General features: G+C 38.0%; 1 protein-coding gene and 1 long non-coding RNA gene across 3 annotated transcripts in view; one reads left to right on the top strand and one right to left on the bottom strand.

The window, feature by feature from the left end:
• The window catches only part of LOC124961622 (uncharacterized), a 44,117-nt gene extending 42,256 nt beyond the window's left edge, over positions 1-1,861 (bottom strand). Inside the window, exon 1 of the long non-coding RNA XR_007104305.1 lies at positions 1,665-1,861. This is a non-coding gene — a long non-coding RNA (uncharacterized LOC124961622). The remainder of the gene's footprint in view (positions 1-1,664) is intronic.
• The window catches only part of Efcab2 (EF-hand calcium binding domain 2), a 114,421-nt gene continuing 94,961 nt past the window's right edge, over positions 646-20,105 (top strand). Inside the window, exon 1 of one of the 2 annotated variants that reach the window (XM_047520447.1) lies at positions 646-985. In XM_047520447.1, coding sequence (XP_047376403.1) covers positions 961-985 — 25 coding nt within the window. In that variant the 5' untranslated portion in view covers positions 646-960. Of the gene's footprint in view, positions 986-1,535; positions 1,740-20,105 lie in introns of those variants that run through there. The other variant, XM_047520446.1, reaches the window with a different exon arrangement.

A 20,105-nucleotide genomic window follows, 5' to 3' on the forward strand; every position in this document is an offset into this window, starting at 1 on the left:
TTTTTTTTTAAAAAAAATTAAGTATTGTAATAGGTAAGCTTATCCATAAAATATCAAAGAAATTAACACCATGCTATAGCTGCAAAGTTTCAGGAAAGCAGGATTTGAAACTTAATTATAACTTTAACCGGACCTCAAAATTTTGCAACTAGGAACATATGAATGTATGTAATATTGAGCACAACATGGGCACGTTTCTGTTGCTATGAGAACCTTCTATTTTGTATCAGAAACCGCAGCCTTGACGACGCAATGTTTGCGCCTGCTTTGCACATGTTTTTCTACAGCGATTCCTCTCTAGTAATAGTCGAATGGCTCTGGTTTCCTCTTGAACTCTGCCCATGTCCGTTTTAGCTCCAGTTCTCATAGGATGCACGGTCGCTTACTCTGGGAGAAGGTTGCGAGGACTGGACCGGCGAAAACCAGAAGGGCAGGGACGGAGCCAGACCGGCGGCGTCCCAGCGCCAGGGGCCTCTGAATGGGAAGGGGGAGGAGGACGGATTGCAGTTTAATTCTATTACCCCCTTGGGAGCCGAGCTCTTCACCCAGCTCTCTGGCTGCGTTTTAAAATCCGCAGTTGAAAAAATCGAGCACGCCACGTGGTACAAACGAGGGAGTGGGAAGAAGAGCACTGTGTGTGTCCCCAAGTCAATCACAAACAAAGGGAAGGAGGGGTGCACGACCTTATCATGGAAAGACTCCCCTAGACACGGAGAAATCCAGTAAATAGAGAGAAAAGGCCGGGACCCGGCAGCGCGGGCCGACGCAGACAGGCAGGGCTTACGGACGCGCGCGCGCCGGGGGGTCGCGGCGGGAAGCCGAGGGGCGGCTCTACGCCCCCAGCCCCGCCCCGCCTGGGGCGGCCCCTCCCCCAGCCCGGGCTCGCTGCGCCGCGGGGGCCCGAGGGGGGCGACCCAGGCTAACGACAGGCATCTCCCAGGCGACCGGCTCCGCTTCAAGATGGCGGAAGATAAAGACAGGGAAGGTACGGATGGCAGCGCGGAGACAGCGGCTGCCCTCGTCGCCCGCCGCGACCCCAGGAAGCGCCGGCTGGGGGAAGGTCATCCCCCATCTTGAGCCCCCACAGGCTGGGAGAGGGTGGCCTGAGGAGGGGCCCGCCCTGCCCGCGTCCCAGCCGCCTGAGGGGCCGGCCCCTCGGTCCCGCCTCCCTACCCTCCGCCCTCTTCTTCCCCGCCCTCCGCGTCCTCCCCTCCCCCCTCAGAGGCCCGGCCTCGGCTTCTGCGCGGGCTGCGGCCCAGGCGCCCGCCTGGGAGGCCGATAATGGCGTCCTTGTTCTCGGTCGCGCGGACGCCACCGCCGCCTCCACACCCTGGCCCCGGGTCTCCGTGCCGCAGGCGCCAGGGCGGCAGCTGTCCAGTCGGTGGACACCCGGAGGCTGTCTGGGCAAGGACGGGTTCTGACCGCCGAAATCTGGAGGGATCCTCTCCCGCCACGCTTGAGACCCCGCCCCGGCCCAGCCTGGTGGCGCTCGCAGCCACCATCTTGCCTCAGTAGTGAGCAGGCGGCCTCGAGGTCACAGCATCTCCCCGTGTGTGTCCGGCCTGCGAAATGCCGGTCCTCCCCGCTCAGCCCACCTGGGTCTTGTCTTAAGAAAACAAAACAAAAAGCAAACGACAATTTTAGTAAAGACGGAAAAGCAAAACCTCGCAATGACGTGTTGGAGCCGCTGTGCGCCTGCCGGACCTCGCGGTCGCCGCGGGCAGAGGCGGGACTGGCTGGTGAGGCTTGAGGTGGCCGCAGCGGAGGGGATGATGTGGCTTGTGTGAGAAACTGATTATCCACGTGTAATTGCAAGACCTTTAAATTGTTCCTAATTAAGCGGTACGGCTTAAAACCCGGTCCTTGGTTACCGTCGTTATTAAAAGAAAAAAAAAAAAAAAAAAAAAAGCCACCATGGAACAGTAGAGGTAAAATAATTTTGGAAATGAAAATAATATTCCACCTTTTGTTTCCTTTCCAGAGCGCTGAGAACACTCCCCCTCCCTTTTTTTTCTCAGCATGGAACAAAGTGTAGTAGTCAGGTTTACAGTATTTACAGGAGAGATTTAGTCGCTCATGGTGATTACTAAATAAGCGGAGAAACATGAAATTGTGCCAAAGATCTACCTATAGATAACAGATACTGATTTTTAAAATGGGGTAATTAATCTGAGAAGTCAGGATTATTTTATAGGTGTTACCTTTACTATGATGTTCTTATAATTTTATGGTGCTGTTTTAAAAATGGAAGGTAACTCCAAAAAGCTTAATTTTTTCGATTAAGAAACTTCCCCAGAAAGCTGAGTGACTTATTTTTATTCTTCTTATTTAAAAAAAAGGGAGGAGTCATTAGGCGATGAACTCAACCTTTTTTTTTTTTTTAAGATTTGATTAGGCTAACATGAGAAACGTGCAATGGAGTTATTAATATTTTTTTGGGCAGTTTTTTAAAAAAATTTTTAGTTGTAGGTGAACATAGTACCTTTCTTTAGTTCATTTAGTTCTTTATGTGATGCTGGGCATCAAACCCATGCCTTATTGTGCTAGGCAAGTGCTTTACCACCGAACCACAACCCAACCGCCTTTTGAAAGTTGCTGAGGCAGACCTTAAACTTTTGATATTCCTGCCTCAGCCTCTTGAATTGCAGGGATTACAGGCCTGTGCCACTTTACCTGGTTTCTCTCACTAATTCTTAACAGTTTAATGAGTTAACTAAAATTGCATGAAGGGCATGAGGAAATAAAGGTATTTCGTTAGAGAATGAACTGGAGACTCACTTTGGTGATAAGCTCTTCATATGGACATAATTCTATTTCTATATTTGATTCTCATTTCAGAAGTTTCAGAAATTACATCTAGCTAGGTACAGGTGGTGCACACCTGTAATCCCAGCGACTTGGGGGGCTGAGGCAGGAGGATCTCAAGTTGAAGGCCAGCCTCAGTAATTTAGCAAGGTCCTAAGCAATTTAGACCCTGTCCAAAGAAAATAAAAGAGCTGGGGATATAGGGGATGGAGCTCAGGGATGAAGTACCCCTGGGTTCAATCCCCAGTGCCAAAGAAAAAGAATTGATGTCTAGCCAGTTGATCAGATTTGGGGATTCACTCAAGCTAATTAAATTCATGTAAAACATGTGCAAAACTGAATGATTTTTTTTTTTAGTTTAAGTAGAGGTATTTTGATATATTGATCAGAAAGCTGATTACAGAAATGAATATATGTGTTTTATGAGTGTTAAGCTTTGTTAGAGATTGTTTATATTTCAAAAGCTGCTTGATGAGCAGAGAATCACACACAAAAAAGAATAGTTTTGAAGGATATGTGCATTACACTGTCAGTCTCCAAAGGGCAGGGACCATTTCTGATCATTTGTTGAATTCACATCATTTGAATTAATCACATCATTGGAATTATGGTTTAACCAAAGCCTTGCCAACTAATTTCCCCAAAACATTCTGTACTTAAAAGTATAAAAAACTGGGCTGGAGTTATGGCTCAGTGGCAGAACACTTGCCTAGCACGTGCATGGCACTGGGTTCAATTCTCAGCACTGCATGTAAATAAATAAAATAGAAGTCCCCTCCCCGCAAAAAAAGTACATAAAACTAGTTTTAGGCTTTATTTTTTTCTCCTCCTTACAGGTATCCCATTTCACCAGGCTCAACAAACATTTTTTCACAGTGCCAAGGTATCACTGGCGGCACTTCTTTTAAAAAGTACATGTCAGGTATGGGTGGTACATACTTGTAATCCCACCTACTCTGGATACTGAGGCAGGAGGATCACAAATTTGAGGCCAACTTCAGCAATTTAGTGAGATCCTGTCTCAAAAAATAAAAAGGACTGGGAATGTGACTGTGGTAGAACACTCCTAGGTTTATCCTCAGTAAAACAAAACAAAAACAACTACAAAAACCTCTTTATAGAAATATGTATAAGTTGTAAATAGTCCATCTTTAATCTTGAGATTTTTTTTTGAAGTTGTAAAGGTGGAAAAAGTTTCTGGGTAACATTTTCGGTTCCTTTTGAATACTTGGGATTAGCTTTGATATAAGTATTGAGACTATCCCAAGAAATTTTTTTTTATCTAGTAGAAGAGGCTATTATGCACAATTTAGAATTTTTTGAGCATGTGCATTGAAGTTGTTATGCATATGTGTAGCATTTTTTGTTCTTTACTTTTTCCTAGATTAAAAATGTACATAAGCTAAAAATTAAATTTAAAAAATGGTTAATTTTATTTTTTTATTTTTTATTTTTTATTTTTTTAATGGTTAATGGTTAATTTTAAATCACAAATTTTTTCTTTTTTTGTTACTGAAAGAGTATTTGAAATGAGATAGGAAAAATTCTTTTTGAAGTTTTATCATTCCTCTGAAGTTTCCTTAGAAACTTTATTAAAATATTTTTAATTTTTATTTTTACAGACACATTTTGTTTCATTGTACACAAATGGGGTACAACTTTTCATTTCTATGGTTGTACACAATGTAGATTCACACCATTCATGTTATCATACATATACATAGGGTAATACTGTTTCATTCTACTGTTTTTCCATCCCCACCCCTTCCCACCCCTCTTTCCTCTACACCATCCAAAGTTCCTTCATTCCTCTCTTCCCCCTTGCCACCCCCCATCCTTATATATTGTCATGCACTTATCAGAGAAAACATTCGGCCTTTAGTTTTTTGGGCATGGCCTATTTCACTTAACATGATATTTTCCAACTTCATCCATTTACCAGCAAATGCCATAATTTTACTCTTCTTTGTGGCTGAGTAATATTCCATTGTGTATATATGCCAGTTTCTTTATTCATTCGTCAATTGAAGAGCATCTAGGTTGGTTCCACAATGTAGCTATTGTAAATTGAGCTGCTATGAACATTGATTTGGCTGCATCACTGTAGTATGCTGATTTTAAGTCCTTAGGGTATAAACCGAGGAGTGGGATAGCTGGGTCAAATGGTGGGTTCATTTCAAGCTTTCTGAGGAATCTCCATACTGCTTTCCAGAGTGGCTGTACCAATTTGCAACTCCACCAGCAATGTATGAGTGTGCCTTTTCCCCCACATTCACATCAACACTTATTATTGCTTGTGTTCTTAATAACAGCCATTCTAATTGGAGTTAGATGAAATCTTAGGGTAGTTTTATTTATTTTATTTATTTATTTTTGCAGTGCTGGGGATTGAACCCAGGGCCTTGTGCTTGCAGGGCAAGCACTCTACCAACTGAACTATATCCCCAGCCCTTAGGGTAGTTTTAATATGCATTTCTCTAATAGGGATGATGAGCACTTTTTCATTTATTTGTTGATCACCTGTATATCTTGTTCTGTGAAGTGTCCGCCCATTTCCTTAGCCCATTTATTGATTGGGTTCTTTGTATTTTGGGTGTAAAGTTTTTGAAGTTCTTTATAAAGTTTGGAGATGAGTGCTCTGTCTGAAGTGTGTGTGGAAAAGATTTTCTCCCACTTTAGGCTCTCTTTTCATATTATTGATTGTTTCCTGTGCTGAGAAAAAACTTTTTAGTTTGAATCTATCCCATTTATTGATTCTTGCTTTTATTTCTTGCGCTCTGGGGATCTTGTTAAGGAAGTCTGGTTCTAAGCCAACATGATGGAGATTTGGGCCTAGTTTTTCTTCTATTTGGTGAAGTGTCTCAGGTCTAATTCCTAGATCCTTGATCCATTTTGAGTTGAGTTTTGTACAGGGTGAAAGGGGTTTAATTTCATTTTACTGCATGTGGACTTCCAGTTTTCCCAGCACGTTTATTGAAGAGGCTATCTTTTCTCCATTGTAAGTTTGTTGCACTCTTGTCTAGTATGAGGTTACTGTACTTATGTGGGTATGTCTCTGTGTCATCTATCCTGTACCATTGATCTACTTGTCTATTTTGGTGCCAGTACCATGCCATTTTTGTTACTATTGCCCTATGGTAGAGTTTAGGGTCAGGTATTGTGATACCTCCTGCATCACTCTTCCTGCCCAGGATTGCTTTGGCTATTCTGGGTCTTTTGTTCTTCCAGATGAATTTCATGATTGCTTTTTCTGTTTCTGTGAGAACTGTCATAGGGATTTTAATTGGAATTGCATTAAATCTGTATAGTGCCTTTGGAAGTATGGCCATTTTGATAATATTAATTCTGCTTATCCAGGAACATGGGAGAGCTTTCCGTCTTCTAAGGTCTTCCTCAATTTCTTTCTTCAATGTTTTGTAGTTTTCATTGTCGAGATCTTTTACCTCTTTGGTTAGATTGATTCCCAAGTATTTTATTTTTTTTAAGGCTATTGTGAGTTGTTTTCCTCATTTCCCTTTCAGATGTTTCATTGCTTATGTATAAAAATGCGTTAGATTTATATGTATTGATTTTATATCCTGCTATTTTGCTGAATTCATTCATGAGGTCTAGAAGTTTTCTGGAGGAGTTTTTTGGATCCTCCAAATAGAGAATCATGTCATCATCAAATAGTGACAGCTTAAGTTCCTCTGTTCCTATTCGTATCCCTTTAATTTCTTTAGTCTGTCTAATTGCTCTGGCTAAGTATTTCAGTACGATGTTGAATAGAAGTGGTGAAAGAGGGCATCCCTGTCTTGTTCCCGTTTTTAAAGGGAATGCTTTCAGTTTTTCTCCATTAAGAATGATGTTGGTTGTGTGCTTAGCATAAATAGCCTTTACAATGTTCAGGTATGTTCCTACTATCTCTATTTTTTCTAGTGTTTTGAGCATGAAGGGCTGTTGTATTTTGTTGAGTGCTTTTTCTGTACCAATTTAAATAACCATATGATTCTAATCCTTAAGTCTATTGACATGGGTTATGTTTATTGAGTTACAGATGTTGAACCAACTTTGCATTCCTGGAATGAGCCCCACTTGATTGTGGCGCACAATTTTTTTAATATGTTTTTGGATATGGTTTGCCAATATTTTGTTAAGGATCTTTGCATCTATATTCATCAGGGATATTGGCCTAAAATTTTCTTTCCTTAATGTGTCTTTTCCTGGTATGGGTATGAGGGTGATATTAGCTTCATAGAATGAGTTCAGTAGGGTTCCCTCCTTTTCTATTTCCTGGAATACTTTGAGAAGTATTGGAATGAGATCTTCTTTGAAGGTCTTGTAGAACTCGGCTGAGAATCCATCTGGTCCTGGGCTTTTCTTGGATGGTAGGCTTTTTTTTTTTTTTGGATGGTAGGCTTTTGATGGCTTCTTCTATTTCATTGCTTGATTTGATCTGTTTAAATTGTGTATGTCCTCCTGGTTCAGTTTGGGAGGAGCATATGTCTCTAGAAATTTGTCAATGTCTTTGGTATTTTCTATTTTGTTGGAATATAAATTTTCAAAGTAGCTTCTCATTATGTTATGTATTTCAGTGGTGTCTGTCGTGATATTTCCTTTTTCATCATGAATTCTAGTAATTTGAGTCTTTTCTCTCCTCTTTGTTAGTGTGGCTAAGGGTTTGTCTATTTTGTTTACTTTTTCAAAGAACCAACTTTTTGTTTTGTCAATTTTTTTGAATTGTTTCTTTTGTTTTAATTTCATTGATTTCAGCTCTGATTTTAATTATTTCCTGTCTTCTACTTTTGGTGTTGTTCTGTTTTTTTTCTAGGGCTTTGAGCTGTAATGTTAGGTCATTTAGTTGTTGACTTTTTATTATTTTCTTGAATGCGCTCCATGCAATGAATTTTCCTCTTACTACTGCTTTCATAGTGTCCCAGAGATTTTGATATGTTGTATCATCATTCTCATTGATCTCTAAGAATTTATCTCCTCCCTGATGTTTTCTGTTATCCATGTTTCATTCAATAGCATATTATTTAGTCTCCAGGTGTTGGAGTAATTTCTGTTTTTTGTTTTGTCATTGATTTCTACTCTCAGTCCATTATGATCTGATAGAACACAAGGCAGTATCTCTATTTTTTTGCATTTCCTAAGGGCTGCTTTGTGGCAAAACACATTCCAAATGTGTTGGCAAATGGGGAGCTGCAGCTTGGGGTGTGGGCATGGTCGGCTGGAGACCTGGAGGCGGGTGCGGTTGATCAGGCAAGGGTCCTGGAGGTGGGATGTGATCGGTCTGGTTACGGGGGTCTTGGAGGCAACGTGCAATCAGTGGGTCTGGGGGTCCTGGTGGCAGGGAACAGTCAGTTGATGTGAGGGCCCCGGAGGCAGGGAGTGATCAGTTGGGCTGAAGGATCCTGGAGATGGGGCTCAGTCAGTCTGGCCAGGGATCCTGCAGGGCCTGGCTCAACCAGAACATTTTTGTTTTTTTCTTTCGTTTAAATGAAGAACCAATGCAATTGTTGATTCTTTGGATCTTTAAATCTTGTTTCTGTCTCTTAGAGAATTTTGTGTAGGACTAGAAGGATCTTCTGTTTGTAACTAGAATCATGTTTTGTAATTAGAATCCTGTCTAGGGGGGCTGGGGAGATAGCTCAGTCGGTAGAGTGCTTGCCTTGCAAGCACAAAGCCCTGGGTTCGATCCCCAGCACCCCCCCCAAAAAAAAAGAATCCTGTCTAGGAAATAAACTACTTAGGTATAAAAATTGTGACTTTTGGCAGGCCAATGAACTTTGGAAGGTATGTCAATTTTCTTAATAAGCTGCAGATACTCAAAGTTCGCTCTAGGATTTACTATTTTTGTACTAAAATATTCTTTGTTACTTTGCATGCTTTGATTACATTACTTGGTAAAATACCTCCAATTCAGTTATGGAGGAGGTTTTACATGATTTTTGGTTTTTTTTTTTTTTTTTTTTTTGATTCCCTGCATTGTGCCACTCCTCTGAAAACATAACATTTGGAACTCTAAGTAGAAATGCAGAAATTAGAGGTAGCTGTTGATAGTACAAATTGAAGTTTATGGTACAGGCCAAAGAGTGAACTTTGGTCTGAGATCTGAATTTGAATTTCATCTTCCCTAAGTCATAACTATCTGATGTTAGTGAAGGTGCTAAAGCCAAGAAGTCTCAGGCTCCTCAGTGTAAAGTGGAGGTAATTACATCTATTTCATTATTATGGAAACAGTGTCTTCTTATGCATTTTTATGTACCCAGCATCCACCACAATCCTAGCATTAAAGGAATGCTGAGTAAAATAGGAAAGAAAATGCTTGATGTATTCTAAGAAGTTAGTGGTTATTAGTGTAAGCTTGACATGAAATAGGGTTGAGAAAACTTAAATCTAAGTTTAACCAGTTGTTAATAATACATGATGCATTTGTCATATTTCTGGAGTCATTATTAAAGTTTTTTCCCTGTTTTAGACCAACATAAAGCATCCAGGTGAGTCTAAACAAGAAACAAAACTAACTTAATTTACTTCCTCTAATTCAGAATTTTAAAAAGTCAGAGAAAAAAATGCACTGAAATTTATATTAATTTATAAACATTTTTCAAGAGTATTCATGATTTAAAAAATAAAATGAACAATGAAATACCAACTCACACATATTAGGATAACTCCTATTATAGAACACATGTATTAAGTCCTGTATTTGATAGCACTGTGTAAACACGTAATATGGGTTTTATAATACTTATAAACATGTAGTATGGGTTTTATAGATACTGAGAGTATAATAAGTAATTTACTTTTTATTTTTTGCTGGTGTTGGAGATCAAAGCCAGGACCTTGAGCATGCTAGGCAAGTGGTTTACAACAGAGCCAAATCTCCAGCCCTGTAATTAATTTTTTAAAATGCAGTAATATATTTGGGAGTCTAAAGACCTGGGATGGAATTTGGACACTGCTTTTTTTTACAGTGAGTAGGCATCCTGGAAGAGTCACCTGATTCACACACATAACCTTTAAATTAAAGCCCTCTTTTATTCCCTCTTGTGGTTAATTTTCCTCTGTCTTCATTTTAACTTAGAGTTAGCTGTGTATGTTTGCTTCTCCTTCTAGACTCTTATGTTCCCAGAGCATAAGGATCGTGCTTTGTTTGCTCTTATATACCCAGGGTGTGGCATATAGGAGCTCAGTATTTACTGAGTTGAATGTTGAATAAAAGTTGGCTTCTGGAAAGTACAGGAGAAGAATATTTCAGGAAAAGAAGAAATAATGTGCTTAAAGTCATGAAGATCAATTTCAGTAATTACACAGGCATTTAATATGGCTGGAATTTTAGTTCAGTTAGGAGGTGTGTTAGCTTTCTCTTGGTTTGACAAATCACTTTAGAAAAACAACTTAAAGAAGAAAGATTTATAAAGATTTATTTTGGCTCAGAATTTCAGAGGTTTCTGTCCATGGCACTGTTGTTTCTCGACCTGTTGTGAGGCAGATTATCAGAGCAAAGAAGAACAGAGTGGTTCATTTCACTTTAGCCTGGAAACAGGAGGGAGAAGACACGTTTTATAGCCTTCAAGGGCATATCCCTAAGGACCTGCTTTCACCAGTTAAGCTCCACCTCTGAATTTCTGTCACCTCCCAGTAGCCCATTGATTTGAGCCTACCTCAACATTACTGCACTGGGGACCAAGACTTCCAATACATGAAAACTTTTGGGGGTCATTTCTGATCCAAACCATAACAGGAAGTGTGGTAGTATTTTAAACTTTTATTACTAAAGCATTGATGGGTCATTAAAAGATTTTTCACAATAGACACTCATATTTGTTGTTTGGAAAAATCACTTCACTTGAGCAAAAGAATGGATCAGAGCCAAACAAAATTAGAGTCCCAATATTAGTCCCGAAAGATAAGTTTCTGAACCCAGGTAATGGAAGTCAAGGATGAAAAAAGGAGGCAGAGACTAGAGAGACTTTAATAGTTTTTGTAATAAGTTGGGTATGAACGTTGAATCAAGTCAGAGGCAAAGATGCTTGGATAACAAATGCAAGAGAATAAAGAATAGTAGAGGGCTGGGGATAAAGCTCAGTGTTGGTAGAGTGCCTGCCTCGCAAGCACAAGGCCCTGTGTTCAATCCCCAGCACCGCAAAAAAAAAAAATAGTAGAGTGATATAAATAATGCTTGTAGCCTTGCACATGTTGAGTTTAGGTGCCTCTGGAATATGCACAATGCTATATAAAGTAGGTAGTAGTATGTGCTTGATACCTAAATATCTATTGTATGAAAAATGAGGAAAAAGGGTCTATGCCAGTGGTGGTGGTAACCAGGAGAGAGGTTGAAAATGCCCTAAGAAAATGGGCAGAATGAAAAGATATGGATGGAAAAGAGATAGGGCTAAGATAAAAAAAATTGGGTGAAATCAATAAATACTCTGGAAAAGAGCCATTTACAGAGTCATGGGAAAATGAGAAAACCACTACAGTGACAGTAAAGGAACATAAAAGGCATAGGACAAAGAATAAGTATAATCGTAGTTTCAAAAGACATTCGGAGTGAAGGTACTAAATTGCTAAATGGATAGATAGATGAAGGGCAAGGGCAATTAACCCAGCAGAATCAAAAAAATACATGAAAGTCTGTAGTGAAAGGAGCCAAAAACAAACAAACAAACAAACACAAAAACAGAAACAACAACAGCAACAAAAACAGTTTGAACTATAAAATCCTTCAAGGCCCCACCTTGGCAGCAGCCAGCTCTTAAGGCATGTATGTGATCAGGCTAAATATAGGAAATTTGGATGAAAGTCCAAGTAGTTTACATCTCTCAGTAGCTAACATCTTAGTTAACTTCTAAGGCAAGTAGTTAACATCTCTCATCCCCTGGAGTAACCAGGTGACCACTCCCTTTCCATCCATGCAGAAGACTGAAAGTTTCCTCTCTGTAGACAGTTTGAAGATTTAGGGATGTCTGGCACAAATGATGATGGGGATGATGTGCCATTATTATTATTAATGTCATTGAGGTGGTAGCTGGCATAGTATTACAATTTGCTTGAAATTCAGTGTTATCACATAGACAAGTATTCTGAGTAGGATCCAAAGTAATAAAGCTGAAAAATGGTAGTATGTCTAATTGATAGCAGAAAGATAGAAGTTTTGAAATTATTTTAAGATCTTCATTAGTAATGAGGGAGAGGAGTTATGTACCTCTTTACTTGGTTAGTTGATTTGCATTGGCAAATAAATTATAATTTTGAGCACTGAAACCCTCAAAATTAAAAAAAAAAAAGGACTGGAATTATGGCTCAGTGGTAGAGCACTTGCTTAGCATGTGTGAGGCACTGGGTTGGATTCTCAGCACCACATATAAATAAGTGAATAAAGTAAAGGTCTATAAACATCTAAAAATATTTTAAGAAAATAAAGTTTTATCAACATCTAAAAAATATTTTAAAATAAAAAGGACTTTAGAGATTAAAAAGCTTCAGGTGGGACTGGTTTATAGCTCAGTGGTAGATCATTTGCCTAGCATGTGTGAGGCACTGGGTTTGATCCTCAGCACCACATATCAATAAGTGAAATAAAGATATGGTGTCCATCTACAACTGAAAAGATATTTTAAAAAATATCAAAACTCTGCAATGTCACTATGTAAATTAAAAAAAAAAAGAACTTCAGGTGAAATCATTAAGTAAAATGAAATTTTGTATGAAACTGTGCCATATAATGAAATGAGTAAAAAACGATCTAGCCTGTGACCTCAATTTCAATGACTTTTATCCGTTATACTTCAGGCTTCCCACTTGGATGGCCACGTGTTGTATACTGCCATCATCTAGAATTGTACCACCCCTGAAATCTTAAATTCAGATATACCTTATTCAACCTCAATCAGTTAAAAATAGTTTTGTGAACTAATTCAAACTTTGTGAAATAATTTCAAATTTACAGAAAAATTGCAAGTATGGTTCAAAGAATTCCCACATTCCCATTACCCAAATTCATTAATTTTAACATTTTTGTCATATTGGCTTTTTTATTCTATGTACCTACCTACCTATGTACCTATACTTTTTTTTTCTTGAACTATTTGAGAGTTTGTTACATATAATCATTCCACTTTGTCCCCTAATATTTAGATGTATTTCTGGGACTGGGGCATATGGCTTTAATCCCAGTCATTTGGGAGGATGAGGCAGGAGAATGCCAAATTCAAGGCTAGCTTTAGCAACTTAACAGGACTCTCTGTCTCAAAATAAAAAATGAAGAGGACTGGGCATGTGACACAGTGGTGAAATGCCCTTGGGTTCAATCCCCAGTACTAAAACAAAAAACAAAAGCCCACAAAAAAACACAAATCCCCCAAAAATGTTTGGGTGTATTATTTCCTAAGAACAAAGATAGTCTCTTAAAGTATTCCCTGTGAATTTTAACACAGATAATATATTTTAATCAAATTCTACTGTTTATATTTTAATTTTGTCAATTGTCCCAGTTGTTAATAATGCCTATATTCCCCCTAGTACAGGTTTCAGTCCAGAATTATATATTGCATTTAGTTGTCATGTCCCTTTTCTCTCATTTAATCTAGAGCAGTATCTTTGTTTTTCTTTGTCTATCATATCGATCAACATTGATTCAAAAAGGGTTATCATCTGTACAAATTTATGATCTCCTCAAACCTCTAATCCTCTCATTTCTCCATGAACTCCCAACTTATTTTATGGCAGAGAAAATATAAAATGCAGAGTCTTTCAATTTCTTGACATGTACACATTTATCTATATCTACTAGATTATTATTACAAAAAACCTTTTACCTGCTTTGTTGTTTTCATTTATCATGCTGAAAATCTGGTTATCTAGTTATGAATTCTCTACCTAAAACCCTCTGTTGTCTTCTTATTGTCCTTAGAATAGTCTGTGTGTTTTTCTTGCCCTCCAGGTCTCCTCTCCCCCCAGTCACGTGTTTGGTAGCACCCTGCGTGAATTCTACACTTAATCTCAGGGTACACATTATTTGTTGGTCTCATAAGGAAAGTAGTATCCTGTGCACATACTGCTTCCTCATCCTGGACTTCATTTAGTAAATAGTATTGTTTAGTGGTTAAGACTATGAAATTTATAGTAAATCCCCATGGGTTCAATCTCTGCCACTTAGAAGGGTTGGATAACTTTAGGTACCTAACTTGGAATTTCTTCAACTCTAAATTGAGTGTAGCATAGCAGTGGCAAAGCATGTAGCAAAAACTTCACTGACAGTACACGCTCTATAAATGGAAATTATTCAATCAGCGCTTATTGTGTCAAGAACTATGCTAGGTGGGGAATAAAATAGGAGATTTTTTTACTATAGAGGAAAAAACAATGAATTACATAATGTTTTTCCCCCCTGTGCTGGGGATGGAACCCAGGCCTCTTATATGTTAGGCAAGCTTTCTACCACTGAACTACAACCATACCCCCTACATAATTGTTTAATTACATTTGGGATAAATAGTTGAGAAAAGCTCAGTGTTCTAAAAGAGGAACACCTGATTTAGTTTTTTCTTACTTCAAAGGCTTTGAGTGTGGCATGTGCTCTGCTGCAAACCACAAAAGACTGAAGCAAAAGAGGAGAAAGTCTTACTGGAGTGAGGACAAGTGGGACTGGAATGGAGAGATGAGGGTGGGAAGAGTGGTGTGAAATGAGGTTTGAAATGGAGATACAAACTAGGCCTCTTTGAAAAACCAGGACATAGGGACTGGTTTGTATCTAAGAGTAAGAGGAAGCCATTAAAACATTTCCAACAGGTAAATACTACAATTCATTTTTTTGTTGCTTTGTTGTTTGTTTTGTGGTGCTATGGATTGAATCCAGAGCTCTGCATGCAAAGCACATGTTCTACTACTACTCCTAGCCCCTCAGTTTATATCTTCTAAGATGTCACATATCCATCTCACATATCTATCTCATTTATCATTTTTTTTTAAAAATTATTTCTTTATGGTGAAAATGTTCAAAATTCTTTCTTCTAGCTTTTTTTTTTGGAAAGTGTAGCACATTATTGCTGTCTATAGTTACCATATTGTGCAGTGGCACATCAGAACTTCTTGCTCATGTCTAACTGTAGCTTTGTGCCCATTGATCAGCCTTTCTCCATCCCTCCTTTCCCCCACTTGCCTAAAAAAGGCATTTATTTCATACACTATACTTTAAATGTGGGGTTTGACGAGAATCACCAAGGATGGAACAAATTTTACTTTGTGATTTGGAGTTAACATGTCATTAGTCAATCTACCCATGCAAATTTCCTTGACCCTTGAATTTCTGGTTGTATAGATTTAAAAAACTATTCTCTTAATTTAAAAAAAGAAAAAGTCATTTGTACTATGGAAAATTGGAGCAGGGCAAGAGCAGATGTTGATAGTGGTGTCTTGGATTAGGTGACAACAGGAAATAAGAAAGTTTTAGTCTAGAGCTTCTAGATTTCTTGGTGATTCTGAGTTCTTGGAGGAGAGAGTTAGAGATGAATTAGTACCTCTCTAGTACAACTTCTGATTCCTCTGGTCTCTAAGTCTCATCTTCAAGTCTAAGGTGGATGTTGCTTTTGTGCTTCTATAGATCATCTAAATACCTTGCTGAATTTTAGCTCTGATATATTATAATTTACTGTAGCTGATCTGTTACACATTTTTGCAAGTACCCAGTGCCCTGTGCTTGCTAGGCAAGCGATCTCTCACTGAGATATATCCCTAGCCCTGTTATTCTTTTAAGTTAGAATGCATGTACTCAGAGTAGATGATCAATAAACATTTGATAGATGAAAGCTATCAAATTATGAAATTAGTTGATGATTGGAATATAATATTTTAAGTCTGGTGTTTTGGTGGCATATTGTCTTTGGATCAAGTTGTTTGTGAGCTAAGAATTAACTAATAACTGTCCTCTCATCAAAAAAGGTAAGAATTTTTTTTTCTTTTTAAACAATATGTCTGAAAAAGGTATTGGCATTACTGGAGTCAAACAGAACAATGACATTATTTATACTTCCAGTTAATTAACCTTGAGGGCATTCATTATCTTTTTGGTGGAATACTTTAAACAGTTCTCATGGTAATTATTTCTCTTGTGGCTTATTATTTTATCTTGATTTCAGTAAGTAGGGTTTTGAACATAGTTAAATGTTTTAATGTGTACACAGATATCTCAGCCTTAGAAAAATCTCAGCTGCATTGTTTAAAAATTCTTGAAAGAACATGTATCCCATTTGTTCACAATAAAAAAAAAAAAAAAAAAATTCTTTATGACCTTAGGTAATTTGACTTTTATTTCAGTTATGACTACCCTGTGTTTACTATCATTCATTTCTTCTTTTGAAATTAAATTTAACATTTTTTTGTTGTTTTCCCCCTATGGTTTGACTTTAACTTAGTACATAGTTTTAGCCTTCTTAGCATATCCATGGCATAAAAAAATATAATGTGAAATTGTTGGCATTAATAGTTCTAATATGGATTTGAAGAGAATAGAGAATTACTATATAATGATATAACTTGCCCCTACCTGATATTTCATCAGTTTAAAAGCATTTGATTATATTAATTTAGTTATATTTATTTTATTTTATTTTATTTTTTAAAAGCATTTTTTAAAAAATATTTTTTCAAATGTTGAAGGACCTTTACTTTTTTACTTATATGTGGTGCTGAGGATCGAACCCAGTGCCTCACACATGCGAGGCAAGCACTGTACCTCTGAGCCACAAGCCCAGCCATTAGTTATATTTATTTTATATTAAACATGTCTGCTATATTTTATGGCTTAGTAGAGTAAGAAAAACTAAAAAAAAAAAAAAATTTCTTTTTGTAGTGCTGGGAATCAAACCCAGGGCCCTTGTGTATGCTAGTCCACTGAGCTATACCCTTATCCCAAGAATAGTTTTTAGAGAAATATGTGAAATACAGATTTTAAAAAAAGGTGATTTATATAGTGAACCTGATGCAGAAATTATAGTTGTTATCAGTTCAAATATATTCTTAGTGAAATGCCAGCAGAGAGGGGGTTTGATTCTGGGTTGGTGAACACATCCACATGCCAGGAAGGTGATGCACCCCAACAGTGTGAAATTCAATTTTGCTTATTTTCTCCTTTTCTTATGTATACTTCATGCGTATGAGTAATAGAAAAATAATTTTTAAAATAAAATCTGTATAACCTATTTTCTTGGGACACTAAGCAATTTCTTCAAATTAGACAAAATTAGTAATGTTAATGAGTAACTTTTATTGACTGTTACTACATTTTGTGCAGTATCCTTCAAAACAACCTTGTAAGGTAGATGCTCTTGGTATTGTCTATTTTACAGATGAGAAAAACTAAATATCTGAGCAGTTAAATAACTTATGCAAAAGGCTACAGTGCTATTAGGTGGAGAAATAGATTTTCAAATCCTGGTGGTCTGCCTCTAAATAGAGTGTATGATCATAATGGTTACACTGTATTTTAACCAAAAAGTGGTAGCAAAATTTGTTTAAAATTAAGATGTTAATAAAGTTTTGTTCGATGCTGGGGATTTGAACCCAGGGGTACTTAACCTACTGAGCCACATCCCCAGCTCTTTTTTTAGTATTGTATTTTGAAATAGGGTCTCACTAAGTTGCTTAGATCCTCGCTAAGTTGCTGAGGCTGACCTTGAATTTGTGTACTCCTGCCTTAGCCTCCCAAATTGCTGGGATTACAGGTGGTTCCACCACATCTGACAATAAAGTATTTTATTGACTAAAGTCCATACTTTATTCAGACTTTTTTAAAATTAATTTTTAAAATTTTTTACGAACTGCATTTTGATTCATTGTACACAAATGGAGTACAACTTTTCATTTCTATGGTTTGTTCACAATGTAGATTCACATAATTCATGTAATCATACACATACATAGGGTAATACTGTCTGTCTCACTCTACTATCTTTCCTTCCCCTACCCCCTCCCACCCCATTTTCCTCTACACCATCCAAAATCTTCCATTCTTCTCCCCACCACTGCCTCTCATTATGTATAGTCATCCACTTATCAGAGAAAACAATTTTTTAATTTATTTTTTTATTGTAAACAAATGGGATACATGTTGTTTCTCTGTTTGTACATGGAATAAAGGCATACCATTTGTGTAATCATAAATTTACATAGGGTAATGTTGTTTGATTCATTCTGTTATTTTTTCCCTTCCTCCCACCCCTCCCACCCCTCTTTTCCCTCTATACAGTCCTTCCTCCATTCTTGCCCCCCTCCCTAACCCTAACTCTAACCCTAACACTAACCCCTCCCATCCCCCATTATGTGTCATCATCCACTTATTAGCGATATCATTCGTCCTTTGGTTTTTTGAGATTGGCTTATCTCACTTAGCATGATATTCTATCAGAGAAAACATTTGACTTTTGGTATTTTGGGCTTGGAACTTTGCATGATATTTTCCAGCTTCATCCATTTACCAGGAAATGCCATAATTTTATTCTTCTTTATGACTGAGTAATATTCCATTGTGTATATATACCACGGTTTCTTATCTATTCATCAATTGAAAGGCATCTCAGTTGGTTCCACAATCTAGCTATTGTGAATTGAGCTGCTATGAACATTGATGTGGCTGCATCACTGTAGTATGCTGACTTTAAGTCCTTAGGGTATAAACCGAGGAGTGGGATAGCTGGGTCAAATGGTGGGTTCATTCCAATTTTCTGAGGAGTCTCCATACTGCTTTCCAGAGTGTATTCAGACTTTCTTAATTTTTGCCTAAAGTTCTTTTTCTGTTTCAGGATCCCATCAGAGATACTACATTATTATAGCTCTCCTCTCTCCTTATGCATCTCTTGAAAGTTACAGTTTCTCAGACTTTCCTTGTTTTTGATGATCTTTTTGACAATTTTGAGCAGTACTGGTCAGAATGTCCCACTAGTGAAGTTTATATGGTATTTATCTCATGATCAGACTGGTGTCATGGAATTTGCAGAGGAGGACCAGAGGTAAGGTGTCATTTTCACATTTCACATGAAGGCTATATACTGTGTTACTTTTCTGTCACTTTGGGCAAAATACCCACAAAAACAATTTAGAGGAGGAAAAATTTATTTTTCGCTCAAGGTTTCAAAGTATCAGTCCATGGTTGGCTGACTCCATTGGTCTGGGCCCAAGGCATGGCAGAACATCATGGGAGGGTGTGGTAGAGGAAAACTACTCACCTCATGTCCACCAGGAAGCAGAAAGAGAAAGGGAAGGAGGTTGCAGGGAAGATGAACTGAGGCACACCCTCAGTGACCCACCTCCCTCAGCCACGCTCCATCTGCCTACAGTCAGCCTATTCATATTAGGATGAACTGAATAGGTTATTGCTCTCATGATCTAATCATTTCACATTTGAATATTCCTATTATTAACACAGACTTTGGGGAATACCTCATATCCAAACCATAATATATACTATCAATATAATTTTTCACAGTTTATCTTGACTTGATCACTTGACTGAGGTGGTGTTTGTCAGGTTTCTCTACCATAAAGTTGCTCTTTGTTTCCATTTTCCATACTGAAGTCTTTGGAAGATGTCACTGTGTACATCTGTACTTCAGGAGTGAGGAGTTATGCTTCTATCACTCCTTGAGAGTAGAGAATCTACATGAATTATTTGAAATTCTTTTGCATAGATATGTCTCTTCTCTCCCTATTTGTACATATAAGCATTCATTTATGTCAGTCTGGCCTCATGGATATTTATTTGGTATCTGTGTTATAATCTAGTACTACTTTATTTATTTTGCAGCGCGAATTATCCAACTTTTGTCATTGAAAGTTCTTTCACTTGGCTTCTTGTGTCCCTTTGACATAGCTCTGCAGGTGTGTGTGTGTGTGTGTGTGTGTGTGTGTGTGTGTGTGTGTGTTTGTGTGTTTTAAAGCACTTCTATCTCTGTTACTACTAGTACTAGCATATTTCTCCTTACAGCACTTCTGACACCAAATGTTTGGGTTTTCCACACCAAACAGTTCTTCAGTTCTCTATTTCTCTGTGGACAACAGCTGAGTATCTATACTTTTAATTCAATTCTGATGCCAACTGCTGAGAGTTAGTGCAGTCCCCACAGGTAAGAGCTCAGTGCTACAAGACTCTGCTCTGCCCTAAGTATGCCAATTGCTAAAAATATAGACATTTTTGTTTGACTTGGCTACAAATTGGGCATTCCTACAGCCCCCTCCTTAGTTCGATGATCTACTCTAATCAGTTACAGAACTCAAAAATACTTTTAAGTGTTTACCATTTTATTATAAATGACATT

This window comes from Sciurus carolinensis, chromosome 12 (genome assembly GCF_902686445.1).
Source record: "Sciurus carolinensis chromosome 12, mSciCar1.2, whole genome shotgun sequence".
Classification (NCBI taxonomy): Eukaryota; Metazoa; Chordata; class Mammalia; order Rodentia; family Sciuridae; genus Sciurus; species Sciurus carolinensis.